Source organism: Schistocerca nitens, chromosome 2 (genome assembly GCF_023898315.1).
Source record: "Schistocerca nitens isolate TAMUIC-IGC-003100 chromosome 2, iqSchNite1.1, whole genome shotgun sequence".
Taxonomy (NCBI): domain Eukaryota; kingdom Metazoa; phylum Arthropoda; class Insecta; order Orthoptera; family Acrididae; genus Schistocerca; species Schistocerca nitens.
The window spans coordinates 912,593,547-912,606,484 of record NC_064615.1 but is presented as its reverse complement, the minus strand read 5'-3'; the positions used below and the strand labels follow the sequence as shown (position 1 = coordinate 912,606,484).

The 12,938-nt window shown below is 42.6% G+C and overlaps 1 protein-coding gene across 5 annotated transcripts in view; it reads left to right on the top strand.

Moving 5' to 3' along the window:
- The first annotated feature begins 513 nt into the window (after window positions 1-513).
- Window positions 514-12,938, top strand: part of LOC126237226 (glutathione S-transferase 1-like) — a 29,969-nt gene continuing 17,544 nt past the window's right edge. The window contains exon 1 of one of the 5 annotated variants that reach the window (XM_049947118.1): window positions 514-530. Coding sequence is in view for 1 of the 5 variants with exons in the window: in XM_049947114.1 (XP_049803071.1) it covers window positions 811-882 (72 nt within the window). In the remaining 4 variants the exon portion in view is untranslated. Of the gene's footprint in view, window positions 531-808; window positions 883-1,528; window positions 1,552-4,088; window positions 4,157-12,938 lie in introns of those variants that run through there. The other 4 variants (XM_049947114.1, XM_049947117.1, XM_049947116.1 and 1 more) reach the window with 4 other exon arrangements.

Here is a 12,938-nt window from a genome sequence, read left to right as displayed (position 1 = left end):
ACTGTGTTTTTTCCTACATCTCGTATATTCTTAACACTTGTCTGGTAGTTGCAGTAACTGAGGACCGAGTGAACAGTACTCGCCACATTCTTTTCGAGACGGGTATAGCTCGTTTACATGCTTCTTTTAATAGCAAAAGCCGCACTGCAGCACTCGTCTTCAAGCACACCATCGTGGTGTGCATCCCATCCTTGAGATTAAAATATAACCTACCTCATACATAAAATAGATTGTAACTAACCTATGCTCCTCGATCCCGTCAAAAACTGACGAATGCGATCGGACGCACAGTGACCAAGCTGTCGGCCAATGTTATCTATGAACTTTTGCGACGGCGTCTGAAGAGCGCCGTCGGTGACGCTGCAAACGCAGCCCTAAGCAGACACTGAAGAGTGCTGCCACCAAGCAACTATCTATGCGGTGTAAACTAATATGCGTATTTGTCAATCATAGTGTTTAAATAGATGTCTGTGTATTATGTTATGTGCTTCGTCACTGGGATTATGTTAACAGAAATATTAAAAAGCAATGTAATTATTATTGTACATTGTCTTGGCTTTAGTATTAAGACAGAATCATTAGGTGCATCGCCACGGAGCCGTTTAGGCGGTAAAGTCACTGTCGTTTTTTCATATCTGGAGGTGATTGTAGAAGAAGTCTCTGCACTTTGTGCAGTCTCTTGTCTTTTGAGTGAGGAACACGTACAGTATTTCCGCAGTGTATTTAAGCAGCGATAATCCGCGGAAGAAGCAGTGGCTATAATTAATTGCCAGTTCTAAGCTAACGTGTGCTGGGGTAACCTTATGCACTATGCTACATCACGATACCTTATACTGGCTAAGAAGTGCTACTGAAGTAATGGCATTGCTTCAAGCCACAAATGTAAGCCACTAATTCATCGTCTTGTAGCATTTCACGCCAGGGGCTTGCAGACAGCTCACCACGAGTGCAACTAAAAGTATTTTTATTTTTATTTTTGCGATTAGTGTAGTGTGGAAATCGTACTAGAAAGACTTAGAGTTCTGTAAAAGCCATGATCTAACTGCTGTGTAAAAGTTAAGTAATACATGTGTAACTATTGTTTAAAGAGAAAGCTTTCTTTTTCACCGTTTATTTACGTAGTTACTAGGAGTGTCTTTTTTCCTGACAAACGTAAATTACAAACCTTATAACTTTCAGTGATAACAGTTGGAATATTATTTCGTAATATGTATCACTACTAATTACGTACAGAACACAACCATAAATAGTTACCAGCTGAATTCTTTAAAAACAAAACCCGCGGAGTAGCCGCTCGTTCGTAGGCGCCTTATCACGGTTTGCGCTGCTCTTCCCGTCGGAGGTTCGAGTCCTCCTTCGGGCATGGGTGTGTGTGTTGTCCTTAGCGTAAGTTCGTTTAAGTTATATTAATTAGTGTGTAAGCTTAGGGACCGATGACCTCAGCAGTTTGGTCCCATAAGATCTTACCACAATTTAAAAATAAATAAATTAATTAATTAATTAAACGAAAATACGTTGCAGATGTTGGACACCAGGAGAAGACGATGAAAGGTATTGTGACTTTATATTATTGTCAGTACCAAATACTGGCGTGGATTTCAGCCTACACAATTTCAGGAGCTATAGTACATGTGACATACGTAATTTTCTGTTCACATAATATACAGGATAAAGTGGTATTTTACCTCGAATGTGTAATGTTTGAGAAAGTATGTTACTGAGAAAGTGCAACGTCTGCTTTAATATTCAGAAGTGCCGTAAATACAACTAGTTCTTTACTTGAAAGAAATAAGATTTTAATATTTACAAATACACAGCAACAAAGCAACTTCTACAGCAGCTTAGCACCCTCGATAGTTATCATGTTTTATTACGGTGATGTTTTGCTACATATTTTTGTAGATATTGAAAGAAGCTGAAGTAGCGATTAAAATTTGTGCTACGGCCCGGGTTTTGCTTAGTGAGGTGCTTATGCCAGCCATTATACAACATTAGCAGTACCGTATAGCTAACACAGCTGCTCGTGCTAGCCTCGTCCAATGCCCCCTGTCACACAAATTTCGCCTTCAGCCTATTTTCCCCTCTTAAATCGTCAGTATTGCCGACGCTGTCCAGTACTGGAATAGCCACACCAGCTTTGGACGTAATGAGGATATCCTGCCTGTATCTCAGACATAGGTGATCTATTGATCCGATGAAATTAAATTTTCCATGAGATATATGATTCTCATTCTCATCTTCAATCATGACAGAAGCTACAGTTGAGACTCATATGACTCAAGAAAGATTTAATTTTTGTAGAGAGTTTATGGTCTTGAAAGTAACATTTTGAAGGGGTATAGCGCAAATATTCCCTCTAGACAAATCTTATGTCTATGTGTCGTCCACGTTCGTCCATAAAGTTCCGCAACCCTCACCTCAAAGTTACGACCGTTTTAATGAAATAAAAAAAAAAATAAAATGAATTGATTTGAAAATTTTGGGGATGGAAATGTTGCTTTATATATTTTTGTTATTTTTTCTTTCAGTACGAACTTTGTTGTAGAACCCCTTATTTATGTGTGGTAATAAAAATTCATTTAGACAGAATTAAGCACATTTAAAATTACGTGTACCTTAGTCAACCCTCTCATGCTGATAAATTCATACTAACTGATTAAGAACATTTAGTTGAAAATTGTATAAATTAAATTTCTTTTTACGTATTTCGGCCTTGGCACACATTTTCTAAATGCAGTGGTTTTTTAAATAGTTACTGAATTATTTCCCGGCGTTAGCTATGGAACACAAGACTGTCTCTGTTAGCAGAAAATGGTTAAATATTGCCAAGCCGACCTGAACGTTTAATTATCATTGATAAAATACACTTCACTATACGTTTAAGTTATTTGCTTTAGAAATTGAAAGAACCAACAGATTGTTAAACTTCAACGTTAACTATCCGCCTATGAATGCACAAATGTGAAACCAGTAATAAATTCCGTCAGTCTCAGGATTGCTGTAAAAGAAAAATATTTTCGTAATTCACCGCTAATTTTATCTGCTCCCGATTTATGGGTTTGGTTAATTTTTCTTAGCGGAACAATTTTTTAAATGTGCCGCCGCTGCAAATCGTTCGGTCGCGGCACAGCCCAGCAACACCAGCGATAATTGCTAAAAATGCTGAAAATTCTTTAAAGAAATATTATAGATGACATGGGCAAGCTAATTTACATTAGTAATACACAATTTTGATAAATTATAATGTATTTAGACCACAACAATAATTCAACTTACATTAGTTTGTAATTTCTCGTCTAATGGCGGCTAAAGATAGATACAGACAAAAGAAATCTACTCATTCATAAAATGCTACGTCACAGGTTCCTCTCTCTCTCACCTCTCGAGGAAGACGACAAAAAATGCACATTATGTATTCCTATTTATACCACTGCCGACCGTTAATGTCTCTTTGCAATCTTACAACATTACTCCCCTCTGTGGCTGTATTTTACATTTTTCTTATCGCAGATATTGACATATTTCGTAATTACATTATGAGTATAGAAATATTACAATCATAAATACATCGAGGATATTATTACAGAAAATATTACAATAATAACGAATGTCCTTTATACAAAATTAAATATTTTTTTGTTAAACAATTACAGTACTTACGAATTGCTTCATAGCGTACATAGTACAATCAAATGTCATTTCCTTTGATTAATAGTGTGTGTGCTGCCAGGGAACGTTACACCGTGTACAGTGTTCCGTTATACTCTGCATTTTCTTTATACAGCTACAACTATTTTATATATTTAAAATTCCCTTTGTATGTTAGTGTGCATGCTCTGTACGCTAGAGAACGATTAGCAGTGGAGTTGCTGAGTACCTACTACACGCCCTTGCCCTCCGAAATTAAGAGAATCCGGTTGCCGATATCGGTCATTTGCAGCAATTAGGTATTCCTTATTAGGATAGATCCGGCTGGAACATCCCAGTGTCCTTATCTAATCAGATTATTTGACTGCTACGCAAGGATGACCCAGCGCTTAACGATGACACTGCATTCCCTGTGGTATAAAATGTATGATGGCGCTGAAGTTGCTTGTACGTTAGTGGGACGCGCGAGAAGCAGAATACAGCATAGCCTTCCTCCTGGTGTAACTGGGTATGTACCATACGCACAAAATATTATATTTGTTCAGTAACTATGTTCGACTACTGTGCTAACTGCTCCAACTGTCATATGACGTGTGAAATGTCTTACATTGCCTTTATTCCTATTATTTTGGCACGTTTCTTAGATTTTTGGGAAATAATTGTCTTACATAGCACTACTGTTTTCTTCATACTTCGTCCAGTATTTTCTTCATATTGGTTACATGGTATTTGCAATTTCCACTACTAATTTGAATAAATGACTGCTCCAGTGCTATTATTTTCTGCTTATTGCGTTCAGTATTTTCTAATATCCTTTGAGAACTGCAGTTCCTCTATTTCTTTCGTTGCGGAAGTTTGAAGACTATCCCACTAAATAAGTTGGTTCAGATACTTGCGTTTAGGAGGATTTCGATTCTCTTCGTCGTTTGGCGATTCAGATTTAGGTTTCAGGTCGTCTTCCTAAATCGGTTAAGGTTAGTAACTGGATTGTGCCTTTGACAAGGACATGGCCCAGTCACGTTTCCCATCTATGTGCAATCCCATCTACGTTCCGTCTCAAATTACCTCCTCGTCGGCGGGGCGCTATGTTTTAATCTTCCTTCTTGTCATTTCTGACTGGATTAAGAAACGTTGGGGAAAACCATGCAAGAATCTGAATATTCCATACGGTTAAGTGAAAGTTATCCTCTTACGCTGGTTTCCGTAGTTTCAGCCGTTCACTTCGTATCCTAACTGTACTTTTTAGCGTCGTTTCCCACATTATGACATACTGGGCAGTTATTTGCATGCAATGTGAGTAGCTCCGTTCTCGCTACAAATGGCTTCCCCTATATCTAAACATTTCTTGCTGCCAGGGGGACGTGGTTTCAATGCGTGAAGCAGTATTGTATTGTTTTGTATGTTAACCGGGGACCTAGAAACGACGGAGAGGCTCCGTCCCCGCCGCAGCCGCAGTGGTCCACAACCACACGACGACTATCGCAGTCCACTTCACCCCTTCGCCGCCCCATACCGAACCCAGGGTTATTGTGCGGTTCGGCTCCCGGTGGACCCCCCAAGGGAAACGTCTCACACCAGACGAGTGTAACCCCTATGTTTGCGTGGTAGAGTAATGGTGGTGTACGCGTACGTGGAGAACTTGTTTGCGCAGCAATCTACGACATAGTGTAACTGAGGCGGAAGAAGGGGAACCAGCCCGAATTCGCCGAGGCAGATGGAAAACCGCCTAAAAACCATCCACACACTGGCCGGTTCACCGGACCTCGACACAAATCCGCCGGGCGGATTCGTGCCGGGGACCAGGCGCTCCTTCCCGCCCGGAAAGTCGTGCGGGCGCGCGAAGCAGTAGTCAATGATATATCGTTTGTCGAACAACTGAAGTAGGGTATACTCACTTTCATGAAGAGGCCACTTGAATGAGAAATGCAGCTCCGGCTTCAAAATCTAACGGTTACGCCTGGAAGACCCAGGTTTCCCATTAAATACCAACCCATTTCACCATAGGCAAAATCGGAGGACATTCCGTGTTCCTTTGGATCGCTGGCATGTGTTAGGTACATGTAATACCGGCCGTAATGTAGCAATAATCACATTAACGCCTAAGATACTTAGCACTAGAGAGAAAAATCAAGGAAAGTTGTGCCATAAGGTGAAAACTAAACAGAAAAGACGCTTAACCTCGCCGGATCTCCGTCGTAGCATGTGCCCATGCACATCTGTAACACACACACACACACACACACACACACACACACACACACACACACACACACACAGCCCCTCGTAAGTCATTTCTTACTGATACTCTTCCTGTGCTTCTTTTACATGCAACACAATAACATTTACTGGTCAATGGAACAAAGCTTTTTATCCTTTAATGCACAAAAATCACTTCAGTCAAATGGTTCAAACGGCTCTGAGCACTATGGGACTTAACATCTGTGGTCATCAGTCCCCTAGAACTTAGAACTACTTAAACTTCACTAACCTAAGGACATCACACACATCCATGCCGAAGGCAGGATTAGAACCTGCGACCGTAGCGGTCAGGCGGTTCCAGACTGAAGCGCCTACAACCGCACGGCCACACCGGCCGGCTCACTTCAGTCAGAGTAACCAACATTTTTAAAGGCGAACCGTAGCACAGTTCAAAAACGATTGAGCGTGTTCAGTTAGGAGGGAATATGAATGCTGGAAGAAAAAATTTGGCAGCCCGAGCCGCATTTCCAGAACCACTATTGGTTTGTTTATTCGACCAACCAGAGCGGTATTGAGAAATCAATTTACGGAAACCAGACTTGCGGACCCCCTGTAAATGTTGTGAATGTAACGCTCAGGGCCGGCCGCGGTGGTCTAGCGGTTCTGGCGCTGCAGTCCGGAACCGCGGGACTGCTACGGTCGCAGGTTCGAATCCTGCCTCGGGCATGGGTGTGTGTGATGTCCTTAGGTTAGTTAGGTTTAAGTAGTTCTAAGTTCTAGGGGACTTATGACCTGAGATGTTGAGTCCCATCGTGCTCAGAGCCATTTGAACCATTTTTTTTATAACGCTCAGGGAACAAGGAAGTAGCACGACTCCTTATCGTTCTCTTATCAGACGTTATCACGAAATAACACAGCCACGTATCGCTGTCAGAGGCCTACCGCTTGTCACCAGAGTCCAGATATGCTTACTCTTAGTACATTAATATAAGCATCACATTTCTTTTACAGCCGATTAGGATCTACCGGACGCCTATCATTGGAATAGTAGTTACACAGCGAAGCTTGTATCGTTCAGATTTTCAGATCCATTACTATCATACATTGCGCGAGCTGTAAGTGACGCATGTACTACGAAGTGAGGTTGCTGCAATGTATTGCACTTGTATACAATGTGTTAGTTTGATAGAACCGTGGGCTAAAGGAATTTAGGCTGGCATCGTTGGATGGTGTTTATATTCAGGTAAACCTCTCAATATTTTAAAGAGGGATCCATGGTTACACTGTCGACAAAATTAGTTCTCCATAACTACGAGGGAACTCACTCAAAGTAACACTTTGTATGTAGGACATCCGCAGTCGAAATATTCCATACTGAATAAGAAGGACCATCACGACTGTTAAAAGTCTTTATTCAAAGACACGACTGGTTTCGCTAACTATATTTGATCATCAATTGCTTATCCGTATACATATGTAGAAGACAAGTTATTAGAATTTTGACAACGGCAGGTAATAGAAAATAAAAGCGATTACGTTTGTGTCTACTCACAGTCACTCCATAAATGTGACATGTTTAAAACCCGGCAAAAGCAAATTCTCCTACATTCTTATAAGGTATTTACAGTTGCTAACTTGCAGATATGGCTTGACACATAGATCTTCCCCTCTTCTGCAAGATTCTGTGGTGTTATCTCCTTTGGCGTCTCTACTGCAGCCCAAAAACGCGTTTACACTTAACAGAAGCAGAAGTCTGTGCTCAGCGCACTAATAACTGTATCTTTCGAGATACGGCAGCAACAATGCTTATTCTAATATTTTAAATACAGTGTTCTGTCGCATTTGTCTTTGCACGCTAAAAATATAAAGGGGCTGCTAGCAGCCCATGAAGCCGACAGGTCGCTCTGCAGTTAAAATAAGTCTGAAGATGTTAAGAATATGAGCGAAACCGCTTATCATTGTAAGGCTAAGCTATAATAAAAGCAGTAGAACAGCAATTCGGATTATCTCCACATCATCTCAAACAAACAAACACCGTCCGAACAGGCCTTCAAGATCCAACGGTACCCACCGACCGCCAAGTCTTCCTCAGCCATTAGGCGTCACCGGATGCGGATACGAAGGGGCATGTGGAAAGCACACCGCTCTCACGGCCGTTGTCAGTTTTCGTGACAGGCGCCGCTACTTTTCAATCAAGTAGCTCCTCAATTCGGCTCAGAAGGGCTGAGCGCAGCCCAATTGCCAACTTGGCGGACCTGGACGGAGACCCATCCAAGTGCTAGTCAAGCCCGACAGTACCTAACTTCCGTGATGTGAGAGGAACCAGTGTTACCACTGCGGCTAGGCTGTTGGCGACATCGCCTCAAGTTTTCGTAAACTGTGTTCCTCATTGGAACGATATGCCTTAGGAGAGCAATCTTCAGTACATGCAAAGAAGCACGTGGTGAAATAAGACATGTCATTATTTATGTGAAAGCTACCACAAAGAACGCCAGTAAAGGTGAGGTTGAGATATGGTGGCACATCTCAGTTTTAAACTTCTTGAGTTATGTTTTTCAACAAAATAACTCTGTATCAGTACTGTACCAGTGTAAGATGGCCTTAGTTCAGCGCATTTGCAGCTAGGTTTTACAAAAGTTCACTACTTGTGCTATCTGTCGACTACCTTTCAAAATCACTCCCTTATATTAACAAAAAAATACTTCAATCACTTTTGGTTGACATCTGCAGCACTTTTGCAGCACAGCAGTACGTCGACGATATTCTACGCCTGTTTTGTTGCCCTTCATGGCAGCCATCCTGGACTTGCTTTTCAGCAAGATAATGCTCGCCCACACACAGCGAGAGTTTCTACTTCTTGTCTTCGTTCTTGCCACATTATACTTCTGCTAGCAAGTTTGATGGCTCTCTCCCGAACTGAGAACGTTTGGAGCATTATGGGAGGATCCTCCAACCAGTTCCTGATTTTGACGATTTAACGCGCCTGTTGGACAGTATGTGGTACTATATCCCTCAGGAGGACACCAAATAACTCTATCAGTCATTGCCAGGCGGAATAACTGTTAGCATAGGAGCCGGAGGTGGACCAACGCTTTACTGACTTGCTCAATTTGTCAAGCTCTTTCTCCTGAATAATAATTTTTTTCTCAGCTCGTACGCTGTGCGAAGTGTTATTCGTTATTAAGATCATTTAAAATTACATAAAAAACAAACGTCCGCAGCTCATGGTCTCACGGTCGCGTTCTCGCTTCCCGAGCACAGGGTTCCGGGTTCGATTCCCGGCGGGGTCAGGGATTTTCAGCTGCCTCGAGGTACCTGGGTATTTGTGTTGTTCTCATAATTTTATCATCATCATCATGAAAGTGGAGAGATTGGGCTGAGCAAAGGTGCGGAATTTGTACGGTCGCTGATAACCGCGCAGTTGAGCGCCCCACAAACCAAACATCATCATCATCATCATCATAAAAAACAAAGGACGAGGTAGTTCCGAATCCCATCCCCATCCTTATGCAATTTGAACTTCTGTACCGTCTCTAGCGGCCTCGTTGTTACAGTACAAACCCCAACATTCCTTCACTCGTTTTATACTCTGTCTAACCATGTGCCAAACTGACATCATTAGAAGCTCGCAAACTACAACGTTGTCAGTCATTGATGTTGTTGCCCTATTACCTGTTCCAAACTGTCTCACCGAGCGAGGTGGCGCAGTGGTTAGCACACTGGACTCGCATTCGGGAGGACGACGGTTCAATCCCGTCTCCGGCCACCCTGATTTAGGTTTTCCGTGATTTCCCTAAATCGTTTCAGGCAAATGCCGGAATGGTTCCTTTGAAAGGGCACGGCCGATTTCCTTCCCAATCCTTCCCTAACCCGAGCTTGCGCTCCGTCTCTAATGACCTCGTTGTCGACGGGACGTTAAACACTAACCACCACCACCACCACCACCAAACTGTCTCTTGAAACTCTCAGCTTGGGGGAAATGAGTTCATCCTGACGGACTCTTCTTTCATTTGAATGACTTCGTTGGTGACTCAGATACGATCCTTACAGTAAATCGTTAGACTCTTTCATTAATTTTGTGATGCCGAACTTTTCAGCTGTGTCAAATTATTATCGCCGGGCTATATTTAGGCTAATCAGAGAGTAAAAAAACTTTGAGGCTACTAATGGTATTCCTATATTAAGTAATTGTCTCTGAGCACTATGGGACTTAACATCTGAGTCATCAGTCCCCTAGAACTTAGAACTACTTAAACCTAATTAACCTAAGGACATCACACACATCCATGCCCGAGGCAGGATTCGAACCTGCGACCGTAGCGGTCGTGCGGTTCCAGACTGAAGCGCCTAGAACCGCTCGGCCACAGCGACCGGCTATTAAGTAATAGCCAGGGCTATTGAGAAAGTAAGGTCCAATCGGTGGCGAAATGGAAACCACTGTGAAAATCAAAAATATTTCATTTGTGACAGTTTGCAACACGTTCCAGATACTTCCCTGCATAGTCTGACGTAGACCTATGTAGCAGCGTTGTACCAACTTGCCCGCACCCACGTCACAAAAGGCAGCCGACTGTGCTTTCCGTCAAATCTCTACGCTGGTCTGCTTCTCGTTGTCTGTGCCAAAATGTTGTCTCCATAGCCAACAGTTCATATGAGTAGAACTGAAACTCAGGGGGGAGCTAATTACGGGCTGTACTGTCGGCGACCAAATACTTCCCATCGAAAACGCTGCAGGGGACTCTTCATTGCCCCTGGAGAGTGCAGCCGAGAATTGCCATGAAGAAAGAAACGCATGACATTTTATGTGAGCTGGATAACATCATGTGAAATCTCTCGCCAGCCCCCATACTTGGCGGTAGACACTACTTTCTAGACATCTTTCCGTGCTCTGCTCACTCTGCTCTCAGAGCTGAAAAGAGCGACGTGACGCGACCGACGAGCATACTAAAGACACTGCCCAACACACTTGTGCAGAGCTTCATCAGATTTTCAATGTGGTTTCCATTTCGTACCCGATCGGATCTTACTTTACGAATAGCCCTCGTAAGTTTGCGTAAAATTTGATTCGCCATTTCACGTTTGGCACGAGGTCGAACAAGAGGTACAAAGTCGACTGTAATGATTCCCTGGTATAGATACATTGTCCATAATGTGTGACGGTGATAATGGCGGTTAATTCTGGCCGTGTGCAGAAGCGAGAAACAACCTTGCGTAACCAAGGAGCCTGCCCAAAATTGTGTGAATGAGCACCGTTAGGTTTTCGAAACCCAAGGTCTTAACTGAGACCTACAGCAAGAGCGCTGCCTCAGTGGGACCCGAGTTCTCCTGCCGTCTTCACGTTTTTCTGTGGCTGGTACAGTCATCAGCCTTCACACTTCCTGGTCCCATCTTTTACGCGATGTGTTGTGACAGTTTAACTGAGTGTTACGGATATTAGCAGGTCGGTAACAGATTGCTAGTTACACGGAGAAACAGTTAATGGTCTCTAGCTGGTTGCGACAATCAGACCATCTGGAAATACAATGGCAACTGTCAATTACGATCACTTCCGGACAACCGACGGCCCCATGTCACCGCTAAGGTAGTCTGTCACATTCTGATGTTATGTGCCGTCAAAAGACAATATCTTTCTTGCTCGACCTCAGTTGTGGTTCAAATGGCTCTGAGCACTATGGGGCTTAACATCTAAGGTCATAAGTCCGCTAGAATTTAGAACTACTTAAACCTAACTAACTTAAGGACAACACACACATCCATGCCCGAGGCAGGATTCGAACCTGTGACCGTAGCGGTCGCGCGGCTCCAGAATGAAGCACCTAGAACCGCTCGGCCACAATGGCCGGCGAACTCAGTTACACGTTTTATTTCTTCATATTGTATGGGCGTGTTTTTTTTTATTGCTCGAGCACTGTCACCACTACAGTATAACTGTGTTGTATCCAGGCACGTTCTCCATCCATTTCAGGGCCTTTTTAGCTTGCTCAGTCGTGTGAGGTCAAGTAGCAATGTATTTGTAGATCTTTTACTTTATACTTAATTGAGTCTTTAGTCAACTCTAATTCAAGTAGTGTTGGACGTCTGAGAAATATAGATGTGTAAGTCAAAATAGCTACTTATTCAATAATGAAGATTTTGTGTTTGACACTGTAGATAAACCAGTGAAGCAAGGAGAGGAACTTTATTGAAAGTTTTTGATGGTTTACATACTATATTAACCTTTTAAACTAAAAAAGAACATTTAATTGTGATCTTTGTAATTTGTACGTATTTTCCTTTCAGGGAAATACAGAGTTACACCACTGGGTATGCAAAAAAAGACTTACTTCGAACTGAGGTTGGATATTAAAAAAAAGAGATTATTTTCCAAAAGATATGTACGTTTAATAACACATTTATAACAACATAGTCGTAAGACTGACATACATTTTAAGCTCATATTTGTTCCTCTCTCTCTTCAGAGATCGCGTCAGGAGATAAGCCGACGTCTTGTGGATTCTGATTGCTTCTTATGTTTCTAAAAAAAAGCATGGTTCACTGGGGGGGGGGATGTACACTATGTGATCAAAAGTATCCGGACACCCCCAAAACATACGTTTTTCATATCAGGTGCATTGTGCTGCCACCTACTGCCATGTACTCCATATTAGCGACCTCAGTAGTCATTAGACATCATGAGAGAGCAGAATGGGGCGCTCTGCGGAACTCACGGACTTCGAACGTGGTCGGGTGATTGGGTGTCGCTTGTGTCATAAGTCAGTACGCGAGATTTTCATACTTCTAAACATCTTTATGCCCATTGCTTCCGATGTGATAGTGAAATGGGAACGTGAAGGGACACGCACAGCACAAAAGGGTACAGGCCAACCTCCTCGGCTGACTGACAGAGACCGCCCACAGTTGAAGATGTTCGTAATGTGTAATAGGCAGACACCTATCCAGACCATCACTCAGAAATTCCGAACTGCATCAGGATCCACTGCAAATAAAATGGCTCTGAGCACTATGGGACTTAACATCTGAGGTCATCAGTCCCCCTAGAACTTAGAACTACTTAAACCTAACTAACCTAAGGACATCACACACACCCATGC